The 21,577-nt window shown below is 36.5% G+C and overlaps 1 protein-coding gene across 3 annotated transcripts in view; it reads left to right on the top strand.

The window, feature by feature from the left end:
* LOC121321438 (VPS10 domain-containing receptor SorCS1-like) overlaps positions 1 to 21,577 on the top strand; it is a 124,903-nt gene that overhangs the window by 83,936 nt on the left and 19,390 nt on the right. For all 3 annotated transcript variants that reach the window (XM_041260384.1, XM_041260385.1, XM_041260386.1), the window contains exons 6-14: positions 3,669 to 3,733; positions 5,284 to 5,402; positions 7,289 to 7,378; positions 8,293 to 8,472; positions 13,019 to 13,165; positions 18,107 to 18,209; positions 19,525 to 19,601; positions 20,043 to 20,134; positions 21,006 to 21,113. In XM_041260384.1, coding sequence (XP_041116318.1) covers positions 3,669 to 3,733; positions 5,284 to 5,402; positions 7,289 to 7,378; positions 8,293 to 8,472; positions 13,019 to 13,165; positions 18,107 to 18,209; positions 19,525 to 19,601; positions 20,043 to 20,134; positions 21,006 to 21,113 — 981 coding nt within the window. The remainder of the gene's footprint in view (positions 1 to 3,668; positions 3,734 to 5,283; positions 5,403 to 7,288; positions 7,379 to 8,292; positions 8,473 to 13,018; positions 13,166 to 18,106; positions 18,210 to 19,524; positions 19,602 to 20,042; positions 20,135 to 21,005; positions 21,114 to 21,577) is intronic.

Genomic DNA, 21,577 nt, shown 5'->3' on the forward strand with positions numbered 1-21,577 from the left:
ACATACAGTGAATCTGCAGTTCATTTTACACATTGACTTACTAGTGCCAAAGAGAATTGTCTTTCCTGCAACTAAATAGTTTTCTTCCAAGTTACAGTACAATTAAATATGATTTAAATCCAGATTGGAAAGTGAAGCACTTAGGCACTTTAACTATCTAAAGTTAGTATACTTTTCATGCTTGTCCAATATTTCATGTCCAATGTAATATAACCCCAGTTTGCTTGTTATTTCATGTTTGGGTAGCTAGTCTTTACCAGAGACTTTATTCCTAAACTCCAAACCCATTCTTAACATACCTATAAATGCAGAGGTTGCTGACAGCCACATACAACTGCAAAAGAGAAAACATTACTATACAACTGCCTGTACTTCAACTAGACCTAAACAGTCAGACCTGATACATGGCTTACCCAGCTGGTTCTCCTGTCCAATGCCCTGTTTTCCTGATGAATTACATAAGTAGTACAAGAGTCCTCTAGAAGTATTTTTAGAAGTAAATCTCTGACAAGGCGTTGGATGAACTGCATTATTCTATCTTTGACGGAATCTCCATTTGTGAATTGGATCAAAATAGTTTTAAGAAAGAGTGTATCATTAGTTTAAAGCTTTTCTAAATGTTTTATTTCTCACTGTACCATTGCCAAGAAAAAGATTTTGCAAATTAAGTCTTTTTTTTTTTTTTTTTTTAAATATATTTGTAACAAAAAAAAACAATCTACTGTACAGTGACAATATCCTGCACCAGATAATCCATGTCTGCAATTTTCTCCTAAAATGTGTGGCTCACATCCTGCTGCAAATATAACTTAATGTTTAACTTGTTTATACGTTTGCATAGTACATCCTGTATTGCTTACACATGATTAGTTATTATACTGATATTCATTTCATGTATACAAACTAACATGTTCCCAGCCACAGCAGTTTGGGATTTAGCACCCCTGTTGCACCTCAGCTTCAAGCTACAGAAAGGCATTGTTCTGTATTATTGATTTGTAACAGGGTGACTCCACTTGGAATTAAAGGCTGGAAGGATAACTTTGACCCTGTGATGTGGATAGTCTTGATGTTCACTAAAGCCTTTTAAAATTCACAGCAAATAATGTTTTATAGGTAATGAGTACATGGCATTTAATGCATGTTCCCAGTATAGCTACCTGTAAATACAGTAGGCTTTAATACTTTCAGACATTGCTTCAAACCTGAAACTTGACATTTCTTATTCTGTACTACTTTGTATCTACATACTGTGTTGATATACTGTGTACTGCATGTTATGGTCATCAACGTATCATTATACTGGTAGCTGTAATTTTGAATTTCCAGCCGTGGCAGGAAATGTATGGTATTGACATTCGTTTTGTAGGATTATTACAAAAAAACATTTTAGAACTTTATTTTGAATGTGGGAATGCGGTTACAGGTTAGATTCAGCTTGAATGCTTGAAGTTGGCTGAAGCATTTGATCACTGGCTGTACATTCCAGATGGTTTGAGGCAAGAAGAGACCTTTTTAAAATTATGTAACACAGACATATTTGGCTTCTTTTCTTCTCCTCTTTGTTATGTTCTTGCTGCTTAGTTGGATGGCAGGTTCATGTCTCTGAAAGATTGAAGCATTCAAAGTTATTTGTAACATTTCTGCCTCTGCTTCTTAAAAAGCTGTAGTTGAGCAATTTTGCAGGAACTTCCAAACTCATAACAAGCAACATCAAAGGATCCCTGAGAGAAGCTGCTTTAACACATGTGTAAGACTTATGATAAGGGATATGAGCTTCAGTGCTGTGGCTCTGGAAGATGAACTCCCCAGTGGAAACTCCACCAGTAAAAGGAACAGAAGAACAGAACCATTAGACTGCTGAACAGAGCAAGCTTCAACTTTTATTAATACAGCGAGGATGAAAAATGCAAAGAACCTGTCACCTCCAAAACTGCTAATGCAATGAATACAATCTGAATATGTTGATGACTGTTAGCGCCGCTTTTTAATCCAGCAAAGAGATAGCGAGAGTATCATATCACCTCTCTGCCTGCCCCCACCGTGTCTTTACTGTATATACTGTAGGGTTTGTTCAGTTCTTTGTTATTTGTTAATTATTTAACACTTTAGTCATTGTGTAGAGATTAGTGGGAAAGACAGTACTCAGATTAACATATTACTTCTGACAGAATGAAATGTAGAAACTGGGTGAGGCAGTGTAACTCCTTTTTGTACCAATGGCTCTTAAGGATGCCCTACACTGATAACAACATGGTAGCACTTTATATTATGTAGTTACGTAACTATGTAACAATATGGTAATACATGTGAAAACAACTCAAGGTCATGTCTATATCATTGCACAGTAGTTACAGTGATACTTACTATTGATAATTACCATCTTATGGTATGCCCTATAATCTAAAGTGCTATCATGAAAAGCTGATTTTTTTGGGGGGGGGTTTGCAATAGAAAATGAATCCATCTAGGTGCAAAAGATATACTCTGAATAGGGATATACACTCTTTTAAAATGGTAATACATTCATTTAGCGAATCTTATCTCAAATGTATCTTGCTATGATATGCTCAATGTTAAAAATAAATAAATAAATCATGGACACTTAATGGTAATGTAAAGCTTTCTTTGGTCTATTTAAATTATATTAGCAGAGACAGATCTAAAACCCAGCTGTGGTTTACCCTCGGGGCGAGTTATTGTCCCATGTATCAACATTACTACATACAGATAGGTCAGCAAAATCAATGCTGTGTCTCCTTAGTTATTAAGTAACTCTACAATGAACCCATAAAAAAAAAAAAAAAAATCAGTTAAAATTAGCAACCTACAATTAAATAGCAGCCGTAGATGACTTCAAGGCCGGCAGTAAGACTCGTGCATATCGGTTTGGTAATTGGGTCCACCTGCGCTTTTCTTTTCAATGGGTCACCTAATTCTCTACTGAACTGTGGAAGACAGAATATACAGATGTAGTTCACTGACAAAAGAGTTGCCACCACATAGGCAGTACATTTAAAAAAAAAATGTATATAACTTGAGCAGTCTAGTAGAAAAGATCACAGGCTCCTGATAGCAATCGCTGAGTACCAGGAGAGGAACAGTTGCTATCCTGTCTTAAATCAATCTGAACCCCTTGAAACGATGCAATCGGGATGTCTCTTGCGCTATCAGTTGACGCAGCTCTAAATTTAATATCTATTGGCAGCTAACTGTTGCATTTGGTTTCCCTGATTTTTTCCAGTGTTTGCAAAAAGATTTGAATCTGAATTAAAACATACCCCTTGCCCTGCTCCAAATAGCATGTGCTTTTCTTTTGGCAGTATGTGATGAATATGTACCAGGTGTTGTATGCTATTATCTTAGCCTTTCACTTACTGCTCGGTAAATCTAACTATGCACAGTAAGTCAAATCATTTCCACTAGTAATAAAAATTCCCAAAGCCACACAGAAACCATTTTTCTACCGTAATTGACAATTGTATTTTTTACAGAAATGATTTCGTAAATAACCCTAAACGATGTTGATCATCATGGCAGGAATAAAATCCATCAGGGAACCAAAATACAAACAGAATCCACCAGGACGCTGGTATTTGAGTGTACGAGAAGGCCTATGTCATTAGTTTCTGGATGCTGTCTAAATCCAATCCTTATGTCTCATCTAGGTCTGTATTGGGTTTAGATAAGGAGCCTGATCTCATTCACCTGGAGACAAGTGTTGCAGAAGGATGTAAGTGATCTCATCTTGAATATGCTAATGGGAATGCTGTAATGTATATTCATTTCTGACATTATAAAAAGCTGAATTTCTGATTTCCTTTCTTTAGTATTGTCAAGCAGGTTGAATACATGACAGGAGAAGGATTACTTGAGGTAGTTTAGATTGCAAAAAAAATATCAATTTAATCCTGTATTAAAGACAATCTATCTGGTAGGACTGCCCTATTTATGGTAATCCCTTGATATATGAATTACAGTATATATAGGTAAAAGCTGAAAATCTGCAAGTTATTATACAGGTCAGATACAGTTCTGTACGTAGCTATGGAAAAAACCCAAATGGACAACATTATCAAATAATGTGATTAATGAGCACTGTCTTTCTTGTAAGGAGTTATATCCAGTTGAAAACAGCCTGTTTACACAGATAGTTTTCTTTAATCGTGTGTTTGAAAGCTCCAGACTTTTAATTATTTTATAGAACACCTAATAGTAAAATAACAAGCAGCTGTAATTAAGTGAGCATTTTTAATTTAGATATACCCCTCAGGAAGTGCTGACGCTTAGGGACAGGGGTACCTAGAAAAGGACCAAGCAACAAAGTAATGAAAGGGCAGCAAAGTCTTTGACCATGGTGCAAAAATGGTTCCATTCTGGGGCTCCACTCTTCTGTAAACAGAGGCTGCAGTGAGGAAGCGGAGCTGTCAAGCTTGCTGAGTGTTAGTAGTTTTGGCTGGAGGTAGAGCGAGACCATTCATCATCATTTAGCTGCGGCTTTGAGCACTCCTCTGTCTTTGGAATACCAATCAGCAGCCGGGGCTGTGATTCACACTTAGCAAAGATCAGGGCTTCACCTGCACAGCAAACTCTGTCTGACTGTGCTTCGCTTTGCTAATTCATTGCAGAACTGGAAACTGTCTGTGAAAGTAACGCTTAGCTCAGTCTGGGATATGCTTGCTGAGCTACACTGAAATTGGAAAACCACTGCAGCAGTTAGCTTTCTCTCAACCCCAAGGACCTGTTTGATTTCTCTTGGTGACCCCCGTACATTCTGAGACTTACATTGTGCATCCATTTGTGATATACTGTAGGAGTATTGAATGGTCATTATTTGGTCCTGCTGTTTTATTTTATATTAAATGTGTTTCAAGCTCAGTGATTTGAGATGTCTTGGACCTGAGCCACCACCATTTTATGAGTTTGTGAATTTGTACTGCAATACTTAAAATCCTATTTGCGCCCCATTTCTATGCCATTGGTCTCATTTCTTGGCCCATGAGTTGGTTATAGTGCAGAATGACATAACATCTCCATGTCAAGGTACTCTTTGCCTGCCTGCGTTGTTAGAACATGATTATTGATCAGCTGCCTCGTAAGGAACAAGACAGGCAGTAAGCCGGAAATAACATGCAAGGTTTACATTTTCCATATCAGGCTTTGGCCAACCGTCTTTCTGATCTATTGGTGTTCACTGACAGTTTTGTAATGTAATTAATACAAGCATCTGATTGAATGACAGTGAAATCATAGGTTGCATGTTGCTTCATTTATCTTCTGCAGACGCTCAATATATTACCTGCAAGCTTCAAAACTGTACCGAGGCCAACAAAGGCAGGCCATTTCCAGGATATATTGACCCCAATTCCCTGGTTGTTCAGGATGAGTATGTGTTTGTTCAGGTATGTAATTACAAGGTATTTGTTGATGAAAGAATCCTGTGGCGTAGAATAACCTATATTCAACTACAGCGGGCTGCCCAGGCCTTATTTATCAAAGTTTTTCCAGTGTTGGCCTCCCGGAGCAGTTTAGGTTAATCCAGCTGAGCTGAGATGTCAGGTTGGCTAATACTGGAATTGTAATGATTGCAAAATGTAATAAGTGCTCCTGAGCAAGGAGTAGGTGAACAGTCAATAAGTGACAATGTGGTTTTGCACAAAGGCTCCGAATATATATATAATATATATATATATATATATATATATATATATATATATATATAATATATATATATATATCTAATAATATATATATATGGATTTATGCATATTATAAGGAATATATATATCTATATATAATTTATTTATTTATTTTTTTACAACTAAGATCTGGACCTTACAAAAAAACACAGTGACTTTCTGACCCGGAACATTTCCTTGTTTTTATTATAAAACAAACTTGCAAAAACTCTGGTGGTACTGTTTTCTGCTATTTATGAAAGCACATACTAAAGTAATTATGACAGTAGAGTTATGTATACTACCATAAACTGGGGATAGTCTGGATGTTGTTCAACTGTACACCAAAACGAAAAAATCGGTTATCAGAATTGTATTTTTTTTTTTTCGTTTTTGCAAAATACAGAATGTGGAAGCAATTCATCCACCCCGCAGTGAGAGAAATCTTAAATCTTAAAATCCAAACCTCCACCAGCAGTGTTTTAAGGGCTTCTTTTTTTGGTCCATTGTTGACATTTTTAAGAATAAAAGTGGATTTTTATATCTCCACGAAGCCTTGGAATATTGAAAAGTAGTTTTTTTAATCATTTATTTAAAGAGAATGAAGACAGCAAGTCAAGTGAACTTTATACACTATTTGATAGCCCACATGCATACCTATAAATATTTTGCATATATAGTTTTTGTCTATATATTACAGTCTTGTCAGAACTGCCCCATGTTTTAAGTTTACTGTACTATATATATATACTATATATATATATATATATATAGATATATATATATATATATATATATATATATATATATATATATCGCTTTATGAAATACTTCAATGCCGTCCGTGTAACGTGTCCCGTTCACCCGCGTATCACCTACCACGCTCTGCGAAGGACACGTGCGATGTCGGAGTTCAGTCGGCCCCTGAACGACCCTCAAGGTGCCCCATGTCATCCAGGTTTATAGGATAATAGGTTATCGCGGCAGGCGCATCACACATTCGGCGAGGCAATCCACACACAGGCAGAGGACAGGTGCAAACCCGGGACCCTCTCACACGAAAACATAGCACCGATACCGTTATAGAAAAGAGCCGGCACCTTTTGCAAGGAGCGTATATCAGGCTTATAGTCTTTGTATGTGAGTGTGCCGCGGCGGAGCTCGGGACGCTGGCCTTCCCCGGAATTTGAACACACAATACACTATATATATATATATATATATATATATATATATATATATATATATATATATAATATATATATATATATATATATATATATATATATATATATATATATATTAATTTTTGTTTTAATTCAATATTATTAAATTATATATCGTTATATATCATCATTATGCAGCATAATTGATGGAAAATATTTGTTGTGCTTTAAAAACAAAACAAAAAAAAAGTAGCTGGAAAAGAATAATTTCTCATTCCTGAAAAGTGTTGCCAGAAATGGATACATTTAATATAGTATCAATATGTATTGTATACAGGACCTCAATGTAATTAAGATTATTATAGCTTTTGTGAGAGGGTTACATTGAAACATGTCCCTCTAGTTTGATGAAGGGAAAATCCAACCTTTGCTTTTGAATTGCAGGTGACTACTGGAGGCAGGCCAGTTTATTATGTGTCTTATAGGAGAGAAGGCTTTGCACAGATGAAGCTACCAAAGTACACTTTACCAAAGGTAATATTGGCCATGGATATTCTCTCTGACTTCAACGAAAGAGCCCATCTGTGGTTGCAAACATACCTGGGATGTAAATGAAGAATTGTTTATGTATAGAAATATTATTATTACATACTTGCCAACAATGTCAACTGTTCAGCGAGACCCCATTATCATGTAAGTAATAGACCCCGAATAAATATGTTTTACTCGTCACTGTTAAATGAGCACTCTGTTTTTTTTGTTGCTTTGTTAGATGCCATTTTCATGTGCTGGACCCGACTTTATTTAATATATATCTCAGATCCTTCAACACTACACTTCCCGTGATGACCGTGTGCTGCACGGAAATGAAGAGTGTAGCTAACTCCAGTCCTTCACCTTCCATTGGCTCCCACATTTCATTTTGTCATACACAACACATTCCTATCTGAATAGCCAGTATTAGATGTTAGGAGTGGGATTCCCTTAAATATTCAGGGGATTACACAATTTTAAAAAAGCTGACGCTGGGGAATATGACAATTTGCAAAGAGCCTGCATGTGTTCTTTGTTTCCAGCTGGGCTGACACAGAGAATACAGGTAAGGAAGATATGTTTCCCAAAGCCTCCATTAGCATGACCCCAACGCCCCCATTAGCATAACCAGTTTGTGGGACAGGTGCAAATTAGACCATTATAAACAAATTTAACAGGATGGAAAACAGCCATCCCCAAATTCTGTCCCCAGACCATTTTTATGAATGCAGCTGTTATACTTTTTATTCTCTACTGGGTTTTTAGTGCACAATTTCTATGTGAGAGAAATGAACTTGATTGTGTCAGTTGATTGGAAGTAACAGGAATAGCAAAACAAGACCAAATCTAAACAACTTCTTGGAGGGCAAAAGTAAATGGTATGAGCTGACTTCAGCGCTGCTTTCCTTATACAGGACATGCATGTTATCAGTGCGGATGAGAACCGTGTGGTAGCCGCTGTGCAGGAGTGGAATCAGAATAATACCTATAACCTGTATGTGTCAGAGGCTCGAGGTGTCTTCTTCACTCTGGCCCTGGAGAATATGGTGATCAGCAGAGAAGCTGAGGGGAACGTCATGATTGACCTCTATGAGGTATGTAATATTGTGAGCTGTAGCAGCTTGTGTGTAAATATGTTTTGTTTATCAGCCACTAACACTAATATCCACCAAAAAGAGAATTTCTTACTGGCTCAGACTTTGTTGTAAATTGAAGACATTTCAGGTGATTTTTTTAGTTTCTTTTCTTGAAATGTTTACGTCTTGCGCAGGTAAAATATTAAACTGAGGCACTGTCAACACTGGAAATTCATGAAGAATGTTACAATATTGAAGCCTGAATACATTTCTGCTTCATTTCTCCAACTCTCAGAAATCATGATTTATGACAACAAACTGCATCACACCCTAACACTGTAGACATGAAGTAAGTGATGGGCTAAATTGAAGCAGTGATGAGTTGGGAAAAAATATGATTTTATTCATCCACTAGAGGGCATTGAAATCGCCATTAGGACTCCCCCCTATGAATACAAGTGACAACTTACATTAGTAGTGTATTTCTGGAGTATTTAAAATATAGAACTACTCCAGCAGAGAAAATGTCAATTTTTTTTTCCTATTTCCTATTTTCTCTTGCCAACTATGTTGGAGTAGTCCAAATATAGACGCATCTGCTAGAACTGGGCTAATAAGGCAACCAGGACGCCATTGCATGGTGTTCAAAAGCTCTGGCAGGGGAGGTGATCATTTTTGAACTGTTGTCACCTCCTGATTCCTTCAGAAGAGTTGTGGATGAAAAACGGCTTTGAAGTCTGCTATAACCCATGGAAACTTCCCTAATTTATACAATCTTGAATATGGAAGCACACTTCAACCAAGGGCCATCCCATTCCATTTTCTTTAAAAACAGAATTGTCTCCGGAAAGAACTTTTAAAAAAGCATTTGAATGCTGTTAATGTAATCAATGCACTAAAAGATAATAGTTTCCGTATCTGACACTTGCCTTTTTATATAGATAATTGAATGTGGGTGGGATATGTAATAATTGCCCTAATGGATCAGCCTTTTCTTTCCATAATGGAGTTCTGACACTCTTAACTATACTAAGATAAATGCATTGTATCTAGTGATTTCCTAAAGTACTACAACTTAATAACTCTTTATAACAAGCCTAGCCGAACTATATTTATTTTTAAAACTTTTTCTTCATTTCATTTCTACTGGTTTCACACACAGAAGCCTTCGTACTTTTACTTTAACCCTTTACTGCCGTGGATATAAGAACATAAGAACATAAGAACATAAGAAAGTTTACAAACGAGAGGAGGCCATTCCACCCATCTTGCTCGTTTGGTTGTTAGTAGCTTATTGATCCCAAAATCTCATCAAGCAGCTTCTTGAAGGATCCCAGGGTGTCAGCTTCAACAACATTACTGGGGAGTTGATTCCAGACCCTCACAATTCTCTGTATAAAAAAGTGCCTCCTATTTTCTGTTCTGAATGCCCCTTTGTCTAAACTCCATTTGTGACCCCTGGTCCTTGTTTCTTTTTTCAGGCTGAAAAAGTCCCTTGGGTCGACACTGTCAATACCTTTTAGAATTTTGAATGCTTGAATTAGGTCGCCACGTAGTCTTCTTTGTTCAAGACTGAACAGATTCAATTCTTTTAGCGAGTCTGCATATGACATGCCTTTTAAGCCCGGAATAATTCTGGTCGCTCTTCTTTGCACTCTTTCTAGAGCAGCAATATCTTTTTTATAGCGAGGTGACCAGAACTGCACACAATATTCAAGATGAGGTCTTACTAGTGCATTGTACAGTTTTAACATTACTTCCCTTGATTTAAATTCAACACTTTTCACAATGTATCCGAGCATCTTGTTAGCCTTTTTTATAGCTTCCCCACATTGTCTAGATGAAGACAAAAACTCCTAGGTCTTTTTCATAGATTCCTTCTCCAATTTCAGTATCTCCCATATGATATTTATAATGTACATTTTTATTTCCTGCGTGCAGTACCTTACACTTTTCTCTATTAAATGTCATTTGCCATGTGTCTGCCCAGTTCTGAATCTTGTCTAGATCATTTTGAATGACCTTTGCTGCTGCAACAGTGTTTGCCACTCCTCCTACTTTTGTGTCGTCTGCAAATTTAACAAGTTTGCTTACTATACCAGAATCTAAATCATTAATGTAGATTAGGAATAGCAGAGGACCTAATACTGATCCCTGTGGTACACCGCTGGTTACCACACTCCATTCTGAGGTTTTTCCTCTAATCAGTACTTTCTGTTTTCTACATGTTAACCACTCCCTAATCCATGTACATGTGTTTCCTTGAATCCCAACTGCGTTCAGTTTGAGAATTAATCTTTTGTGCGGGACTTTGTCAAAAGCTTTCTGGAAATCTAAATAAACCATGTCATATGCTTTGCAATTATCCATTATCGATGTTGCATCCTCAAAAAAATCAAGCAAGTTAGTTAGACACGATCTCCCTTTCCTAAAACCATGTTGACTGTCTCCCAGGACCCTGTTACCATATAGGTAATTTTCCATTTTGGATCTTATTATAGTTTCCATAAGTTTGCATATAATAGAAGTCAGGCTTACTGGTCTGTAGTTACCTGGTTCAGTTTTGTTTCCCTTTTTGTGGATCGGTATTACTTTTGCAATTTTCCAGTCTGTCGGTACCACCCCTGTGTCAAGAGACTGCTGCATGATCTTGGTTAGCGGTTTGTAAATTACTTCTTTCATTTCTTTGAGTACTACTGGGAGGATCTCATCCGGCCCAGGGGATTTGTTTATTTTAAGAGCTCCTAGTCCCTTTAACACTTCTGCCTCAGTTATGCTAAAGTTATTTAAAACTGGATAGGAACTGGATGACATGTGGGGCATGTTGTCAGTATCTTCCTTTGTAAAAACTTGTGAAAAGTAATCATTTAATATATTTGCTATTTTTTTTTCTTCATCTACGATTTTGCCATTTGTATCTCTTAAACATTTAATCTCCTCTTTGAATGTTCTCTTGCTGTTGTAATATTGGAAAAACATTTTGGAATTGGTTTTAGCTCCCTTAGCAATGTTCATTTCTATTTCTCTCTTGGCCTTTCTAACTTCCTTTTTGACTTGCGTTTGCAGTTCTGTGTACTCTTTCTGCGTACTTTCTTTTTGGTCCTTTTTTAATGCTCTGTAAAGTGCCTTTTTTCGCTGAATATTTTTTTTAATTGATCTATTAAACCATTTTGGCAATTTAGTTTTACATTTAGATTTGTCTACTTTAGGGATATAATTGTTTTGCGCCTCTAGTACTACATTTTTGAAGAACAACCATCCTTCTTCTGTGGGTGTTTTCTCTATTTTACTCCAATCTACTTCTGTTAGTCTCTGTTTCATACCTTCATAGTTTGCTTTTCTAAAATTGTAAACCTTAGCTTTAGTCATTACTTTTGGGGTTTTAAAAAACACTTCAAATGAGACCATGTTGTGGTCTGAGTTTGCCAATGGTTCTCTGACCTCTGTTTTAGTTATTCTATCTTCGTTATTTGAAAAGACTAAATCAAGGCATGCCTCCCCTCTAGTGGGTGCCTTCACAAATTGTGTTAGGAAGCAGTCATTTGTCATTTCCACCATTTCTATTTCATCCTTCGCGCTACCCACCGGGTTTTCCCATTTTATTTGGGGGAAGTTGAAATCCCCCATTAGTATGGCTTCTCCTTTGCTACACGCATTTCTAATGTCATTGTATAACAGATTATTGTGCTCACCATCTGAATCTGGCGGTCTATAGCATGCTCCTATTATTATGCCCTTTGAATTTTTGTCTGTTATTCTGACCCATATTGATTCGGTTTTATTTTCTTTGTCCAGGTTTAACACCTGGGCTTCAAGACTGTTTCTTATGTATAGTGCTACCCCTCCTCCTCTTCTGTCCTGCCTGTCTTTCCTATACAGTGTATACCCACAAATATTATATTCGTCCCCATCACTCTCAGACAACCACGTTTCTGTAACACCTATCACATCATAGTTACCTGTTAGTGCAGTAGCTTCAAGTTCTAGAATTTTGTTTCTGATACTTCTAGCATTTAGATAAATACATTTAATGGTTGTCTTACCTGAGTTGTTGTTCTTGTTTTGATGAGGTCTCCCTTCTGTTTTTTTGTTGATTTCTCCCCCCTTCCTTTCTAGTTTAAATGCTTCTGAACCTGCTCGAGAATCTTTTCTCCGAGTAGACTGGTTCCCTTGTTATTTAAATGCAGTCCATCCCGTCTATACAGATAGTCCTCATTGTAGAATGTGGTCCAATGATCAAGATAGGTGAAGCCTTCCCGTGTGCATCATGTCTTCAGCCATGCGTTTTGATTAATTATTTCCAGCTGTCCATATGGTCCTTTGCAAGATGCCGGTAGTATACCAGAAAATACCACAGTTTTGGTTTTCTCTTTTATGTTTCTCTCTTATATGTTCCTGTACCTATTTAATGCCTGTTTTTTCAGTGTTATATATATTGGACAATGGGCAGCAAAAGTGACTAATATTTAATAAAGGACATTTTTAAAAATGTTTATGAAAGAACAGTATGACTTGTTATATTTCAAATGTAGATGCATTTTTCAGCTGTGTCCGTTTCTCCTAGGTAGCAGGGATAAACGGAATGTTCTTGGCGAACAAGAAGCTTGAGAAGCAAGTGAAGACCTACATCACGTACAATAAAGGGAGGGACTGGCGTTTGCTGCAGGCTCCTGCCACAGACGCGAGGGGGAATGAGATCAGTTGCCTGCTGGTGAGCTTGCACTCAGTCAAGCTAATCAATCAAACACAGTTTGAGAGACGTGTATTGAAAGACACAAAAGGGAATTGTCAATAAAAAGGCATTTTAGTTATGGTTCATGTCCTGTAGTAAAAAGTTTGGAGTTCATTCTCCGGCAGGGGTTTGACTCTATGTCTTAACTGGGAAGTAACAGAATTCCCAGATGACATTCTGTTTAGCCTTGGCGAGATGGTTCTTGGGGGATACATACATTTAACTCTTCGTCAGCGGCAAGGGGCGCGAATGCATCCCAGCATGTTTAAAATGAGCAACATTTTGAAGATTGTGGGATATCCTTAAATGTGATTTAAATGTTCATTGATTACCTTTATTTTGATACCTTGTCCTTGTCTGACTGAGGAAACGGGAGTCACCCTTCTTCAAATTGCACATGGTAATCCTTTGCATGGGAGCTGGGATATATGTACAGTGGTAAAAGTTTATCACTTCTAAAATACATTTTTTTTAACCCTATATCACATATTTTGAATCTTAGAATGAGTCTATATGTGTATAATACATTAGATTCTGGCACTGCATTTGATTATTGTGTTCTTTACAGTACCATGCTTATTAGTCACAAAAAATATGTCTTTCATACACTAGACTACCACTGTTGAGCCTTCCTTATTGACTTGCAGAATGGATATCTGAGATTACTGTAAAGAATGCAGTAATTGAATACAGTACTGAAAGAGTTATGAGATATGCTCATTTTAAACATGGTAGGGTGCATTTGTACTCCTTGCTGAAGACAAATACTACAATTTGTACACCTTGGAGTGCTGCAGAATCATTTGGCACGGACAGTTTTTTGATGTTCCACTCTCTGTATACCACACCTTCTTCTCGAGAAAATCCTATTGTTCGAATAAACCCAAAACCTCTGACTCCAAAGACACCATTTGGCTGGCATCTTTCCACTGCATACTTTTCAGACTGTGACAGAATAATGTGCTTCAGCTGTGCTTCTAGGTGGGAAATGCCAGACGTCTCTGTTTTCACAGCTACATTGGAATCTTTAGGCATTAGTAAGAATGTCGAAGAACTACTCTTCTCGAGATCTAAATATTCCACACTGCAGGAAAACTGACAGGTCAGCGGGGGCTGGAAATGTTACCTTTACTTGGTGGTCCGTTAATTAGTTACCTTGGACCATTTTGATTGAGCACTAATGGCAGCCAACCAACAGTAATAAAGGAAGACTAACAGGTCCAAATCGATACAGTCAGGAAGCCACTCGGAGAAGGAAAAAAATTGAGAGTGAAAGGTCTTATTTAATCACTAGACTATTGGCAGACTAATTGTAGGGAGAAATTTAAAAAAAAAGAGAAAGTCTGTTATCAATCTCTGCAATATAATGGCATTGGTTTATGTGTTAATGAGCTGGAACTGAATGAAGAGATACTAGCTGTCTAAGATGTGACAATCACACGAAATTGCTTTAAATCCAGCAACATCTGGAGTGCTAATGCAGCTGTCAAGATGACTCAGGTGTGACAGTGTATTTAATGCAAACAACAAGGGTCTTTAACATGTTTAAAGATACATTTCCATCATTGTGTGTGAGTGTGTGTGTGTGTGTGTGTGTGTGTGTATAACTATGATGGAAATGTGTATTCCATTTATAGTCCATTTATATTGTGCTTTTTATACAAAAGTATCACAAAGCACTATACGGCACATAGCAGAAAAAAAGAACAAACCACAATACATTGTATAGCATGTCACACATACAACTGTCACAGTCAGACCATTTAAATAACAGCATACACATAATAATACAAAAGCAATGATTTTAAAGTTACATTCAAACCCACTAAGATAAGACATTTTATAAAAGTGCATTTTTAGTCTTGACTTGAAAACTGTAACAGTCCCAGCTTCCCTGATAAATGAAGGCAGAGCATTCCATAATTTTGGAGCTCTACAAGAAAAAGCCCCACCTCCCATGTTCCTTTTGTTGACCCCAGGAATAACCAGCAGCCTGCATCCTGTGATCTCAGAGCGCGGTTTGGAAGATACGGGGTCAGTAACTTCTGCAAATAACTAGGTGCTAATCCATTCAGGGCCTTTGTAAGTTAACAGCAAAATCTTAAAATCAGTTTTATACTACACAGGGAGCCAATGTAAAGAGGCCAAAACAGGGGTAATATGTTCACTTTTCTTGATTTTAGTCAGAATTCAATAGCGGCGGTATTCAGAACAAGCTACAAGTGGGATACCACATGTTTTGGGACACCCGAAAAAAGCGTATTACAATAGTCAATTCTAGATCAAACACAGGCATGTATTAGTCTCTCTGCATCAGATATGGAAATATTTGGTCTAAGTTTGGCTATATGGTAAAAAGGTGCTTAGTAACTTCCCCAATATGAGTCTCAAATGATAGGTGACTCCCAAACTCTCAATTCCTAGTTTAAGTTTTGACAAGAGACTGCAATGGTCGAGCTCATGTAATCCCACATTTCCTTTTAGTTGGTTCTGTGATTCCACTAGCATAACCTCTGTTTTATCTGAATTCAACATTAGAACATTCTGTGACATCCAATGCTTGATGTCTACAAGGCAAGTAGCTAATAACACCCAGGTGGAAGAAATTCCTGACTTTAGGTACAAATATAGCTGGGTATCATCAGCTTAGCAATGGAACCTCACTCCATGTCTGTGGGTAATGTCACCTATCGGTAGCATATATAATAAAAACAGCAAAGGACTTAGAATGGAGCCCTGTGGAACACCACAGACAATGTCTGCCAATTTTACCTCCCCAATAGAGACAAACTGAGACCTAACCTCTTATCAGAAAGATAAGATTTGAACCAGGATAAGACAAGGTCAGACAGTCCTACTGTGCTTTCAAGATGATTCAGTAGGATGGAATGGTCTACAGTATCAAAAGCAGCACTTAGATCTAGAAGAATTCATACTGATGGAAAGCCCATATGTCAAAATAGCTCTGTGTCAGTTCCTGTAAGAAAATCACAGAAAAAGCATATAAAGAATAGTTTTGGAAAGCTTTTACCAAACAGCAGAAATAAAACAAACTGCAGTGTTGACTTTAAATTTCTCAGCCAGAGAAGCAACCAGCAAAGCAGCTCTGTTGTTTTCCAGTGTTACACCCCCCTCAATATTTTAAGAATCAGTCAGGTCTCCCAGGCACAGTCTTGCACGCACTTATTATTTCCACTAGAGGGTGCTACAAAATGCACTCCTGCAGTTTGTTTCTGCATGGGAACAGTTGAGTTATAATTTCCAATGTGTATCTTTTAAAGTAGTTTAAGCTTGTAACTGTATGCTCTGCAAAGCTTGTGAGGGGTTCGTTGCTTGTGTGTCACTCATGAAGACAAAGTAAGCAGTGTTTTGTTAAATCCATAATACTGCTAAAGCCTGGTATAACATGCCATTTATAAAGCAATGGTAACAGTATTTCTACAATAGGTGTGTTTTACATAGATTAATTATTAGTGGTCCCAAAGACTTATAGTACTATACCACATTTATATGAACCCCCAAACAAGAAGCTTATTTGAATTTAGATTTTTTTTTTATTACATTTTTTAATGTGTTTCTGCTCTGAAATATAATCTTTTAATCTGTGTTTGTTTAAATGTAATCCTTGTATAAATGTCACTTTTAATTGTAAAGGTTTTACAATAGAATTATAACCCAGTGAAAAAGGTGGCATTGTTATTTCAGAAATTGTGTCTTGAATTCAAAATGTAAATAGATACATAAATAAATAAATACACATACATACATTAATACATACATTAATACATAATATGATTTACCAGCTCACAAACACGCTTGTCTCCATACACAGAATAAGATTATTTCAATGCTTGTTTCTAGGTGTGAGCAGCTACAAAATAATTTTCTTACTCAACAAAGCTCTAGTTATGGTCCCTTGGAGAGTTTGCTTTTGCTGATGCATTCAAGCTACACTGGCCCAGCAGCAGCATTTACATTCCCATATCTGTGTGGCATTTCTCTGTGATTGAATCAAGCATCATATATACCAATAACAAATGAATGCAGCCAGGAAGCCAGATTGAAGACAGAAAGGCCACACTGTATCCAATCACTCCCTTGACTGACAGTTTAAGTGTTAGAGAAACTTTAAGAAGGCAAAGTATTCTTCAGCAGGCTGTTACGATATTGCTTAATGCTTTAGTAGAGTGGAACAGAGCACAGCTATAAAGAAAGGGTATGTGCAATTGAGGCATTAACAGTGTAACTGTTCATTTGGCTCACTAATGCAGTGTTTGAGCCATTGTCAAACCTTGGCAACAGGGTATTTGTATTGCAGTTTTTTTTTTATGTGTGTGTCTCTGTTAGATGCAGTTGAACAGATTGCAAAAGGCAAATAAATTAATGAGTACGTTTTTTATTATTTTTTTCCAAGTGTTATTCAGAGCTGACAAATACACCTGTCATTTTAAATACAACTTGTTAGAAGCTATGACAATCTTCCCTGTAGAGCTACTTCGAAACACCTGATTCAAATAGGCGTCTAACGTACCATACTATTATCGACAGACCATTATTAAAAAAGTAATTATATAAGTATATATATATATATATATATATATATATATATATAATATATATATATATATATTATATATATATATATAATTTTTGAAAAAGCCATTGCGTTTCCTTTAACTTCTTCACAACACTGCCTTGTCATTGACATTCTGACACAGCATGCATCATGTCAGTAAAAGTAATTCTAACAGAAATGAAATGAGTCGGACCCAATGGGGAGCCTGTTAGTGAAGGGGATTGGAATAGGAATGAATGGAATTGAGAGTCAATGTACAGAAACCTCCAAGTGAGTGTTGTAATGAGAATTGAGTGCATTATATGTCTTGTAATTACCGCCTGACTATCTTTACTTTCTTTTAGCCATACTGCTCCCTGCACCTGCACTTACAGGTATCTGACAATCCCTATGCTTCAGGAAATATTGCCAGCAAAGAATCAGCACCCGGAATTATAGTGGCTTCAGGTACGGAACTCTTGTGTGGATGAGATAGTAGGCGTCAAGGGACAGACTGTTGTTTTACATATAAAGACACTGGAAGATGAAACTTGCACATAACATTTTGTGATCATGGTTTTCTGATCACTAACGTGGCGCTAGTGGTTTACTGATACAGTACAGTATGGTTTTGATAGCTGTGATATAGAACATGTGAGAATTGAAATCTGGAAAAGCCCAGTATGCTATTTTCTTATAAGAGTCCAATAAGCTGGCAGGAATGCACAGCAGGACACATGTTCTCTGTTTGCATCCAGTTACTCTACAGGAACTGTAATGATCTTTGGTTCATATAGCAAATTTGTTATGCCATGTAAAGCCATTTTGTGATATGATTCAGGTGTCACAAAATATGTAGACAGATGATTGCTGTGATAAATTATGATGGAGTTTAAATGAATGCTTTTCCATTTGATTTACCCAAGACATCAGTTAGAAACAATACCTAATTAGATGTTCTTAATGAGCCTCTGTTTTGTTGTGTTCCATTGCTATTAATAGCATCGTTCTATTCATAACGAACGGCTTGACTTTGTCATGGCTAAGCCCTTTTTTCGTATAAGGTGTCACATACATCAATATATAATCTACTATTTGCTATTTAATGTCATTAAAGCTGAAGTATCCCAAAGAACATATTTAAGGTAGTTGTTAACAGCTAAAACAAAATGAACTAAAACACCCATTGAACTGAAGCGTCACCACAATTATTTATATTTAGATGTTCAAATTAGTTTGAATTAATGTTTTGTTTTAATGTATTTTATCTTGACTAATGCATTAGAATACATTGATACAACAAAGTAACATGAAGCTCTGCAGAAAGGACAAGAATAAAAATAACTTGTGAAATATTCGATTTTCAGCAAAGGTTGTCTCTTCAATCGAAACTAATACAATTTAAGTTGGTTTGCCAAGTGCAGCATGTCATTTCAGAGGCCTTTGCTCTGAAATGGCTCTTGAACTTATATTATATAGCAATATATATAAATATATATATATATATATATATATATATATATATATATATATATATATATATATATATATAATATATATATATGTTATATATATTTCTAAGCCGCAGTTACAGCATTAAAGTTAGAAACAGTACAATAGCATTCATCACTGTGGTCTTTGAGAATCAAACACTGGCATCAACAGCAGGGGTCACACTTTGGTTGTCTGATGCATACAGTAAACGCTACAGTGCTACTGTAGGAATGCAGAACTCACTGTGTAATTCAGATGCTGTATAAATTCATATCTTGTTGTTGTATAGGTTCCATAGGTTCTGAGCTGTCACTCAGCAATGTGAGCATGTTTATAACTTCCGATGCTGGAAACACCTGGAGACAGGTAAGTGTCTTAAAGCCCCCAGCACTTATTCATTTATTGCACGTACTGCATGCTCTTATTGGAATGTACTCTTCTAAGCAGATATGTTTACTATAAGTTTACTGCTCTTAGTCAAATTCCCTCTTAAATATAATTATCTACTGTATTCTTTATTTTGCTCTTTATTGAATTTGATTTTACTTTCTACTGATTCTACTGTACTTTATAACTGCTCTTATCTGTAATGTGACATTTTGTAATGTGATATATTGTAATGTGATATTTTGTAACAACTATAAGTCATCCTGGATAATGGCGCCTGCTAATAAATAAATAGATAGATAAATAAATAAATAAATAAATATGACACATCCTAATCAAGCAGGTGCCTGGCTGTGTGAGCACTAATAAAGCAGGTGCCTGGCTGTGTGAGCACTAATCAAGCATGGGCTTTTCCTTTAGATCTTTCAGGAGGAGTACAGTGTTCTTTATCTGGATCAGGGTGGTGCTCTTGTAGCTATTAAACACACACCCCTCCCAATACGCCATCTTTGGTAAGTAATTGTTGTTGTTCTCATATAGCAGCAGGACTTGTGGGATTATCCTTGTTTAGAAATGTGGCTAAACTTGTAGCGTGTTTTGCGGTGCTTGTCCCTGTCTTTTGGGCACTAGTTTCAGGTGGTGAGATGTTTAGTAAGACTCTAAAAGGGAACCACACCTCCAGCCCCAGTTGTTGTTACCTTGCTACTTGAGAAGTGTCCCGGGTACATGCTTCGGGGTGGACTGTGAATTCCACTTGAGGAATTCAAATAATCCCTTGATGTGGTTTCCTTTATGGCCTAAAGCTGTGCAATGTGTACAATGCACTACATAAAAGTGCAAGTATTCTCCTTCTGTGGAAAATTGTGTATTGAGTTTGTAGTCAGGCAACTAAATGCAAATCTTAATGTTAATATAAACCAGGTTACAAGAGCAGGCTGTATTAAATCACTTGGGGAGGTAATCCAAATGTGAACACTGAATAATTCAACTCACAAAACAATTCCAATAACAAGCAGCACCAAACACATGTAAATTAAATCTTTTTATCAGCGGTACAGTACTGTAGTCTACTAATATACTTATATACTTTGTACCATAGACAATGTTCCACTGGTTTGGCACAACTAATGTGTTAACAGCCTTGTTGCTTTGGCATGTGGTGCTTTATCAAGGGATCCTATTCATACATTTAAGGACTGGTTTAAATAACATTTGTTAAGCACTTTAAAAAAAAAAAAAAAAAAAAAAAAACACATTTTGATTAATTAATTCAAGTTCACAGTTATAGCACCGATCATTTCAACATTCTTTAAAACAACTCTAACAATTTGCTTAACATTTTAGTAACAGTAAAGTAACAGATGGCATTGTTTACCCCTGTAGGTTGAGTTTCGATGAAGGCAGGACATGGAGTAAATACAGTTTCACATCAGTCCCTCTGTTTGTGGACGGGGTGCTGGGAGAACCTGGAGATGAAACTTTAATAATGACGTAAGTAAAAAAAAAAAAAAAAAAAAAAAAGTTTGTTGCACACACACCTCTGCTGTACAAGATCCAACTTTCCATATGAGAATAATACCAACATACCAGCATGTAGAATGGAGGTGTCCTCAGTGCTTTAGAGAAGATATGACTGCACTGTACTAGAACAAGGCTGTTCCCTACTGCATCTACATCAGTACAGCTGCTGCTGCTGCTACTACTACTACTACTAATAATAATAATAATAATAATAATAATAATAATAATATAATATTATTATTATTATTATTATTATTATTATTATTATTATTATTATTATTATTAGAAAATGTAATACCTTACATGCCTGGGTTAGATACTTAAAGAAAGTAGGCTTTGTCTTATGCAGTAATGTTGTTGGATTGATGTCCTTTAAATACTCTTTTTATCTAGGCTCTGCCTGGGATCAAAATGAGTTCCTGTAACATGTGTTT

Source organism: Polyodon spathula, chromosome 10, assembly GCF_017654505.1.
Source record: "Polyodon spathula isolate WHYD16114869_AA chromosome 10, ASM1765450v1, whole genome shotgun sequence".
Taxonomy (NCBI): domain Eukaryota; kingdom Metazoa; phylum Chordata; class Actinopteri; order Acipenseriformes; family Polyodontidae; genus Polyodon; species Polyodon spathula.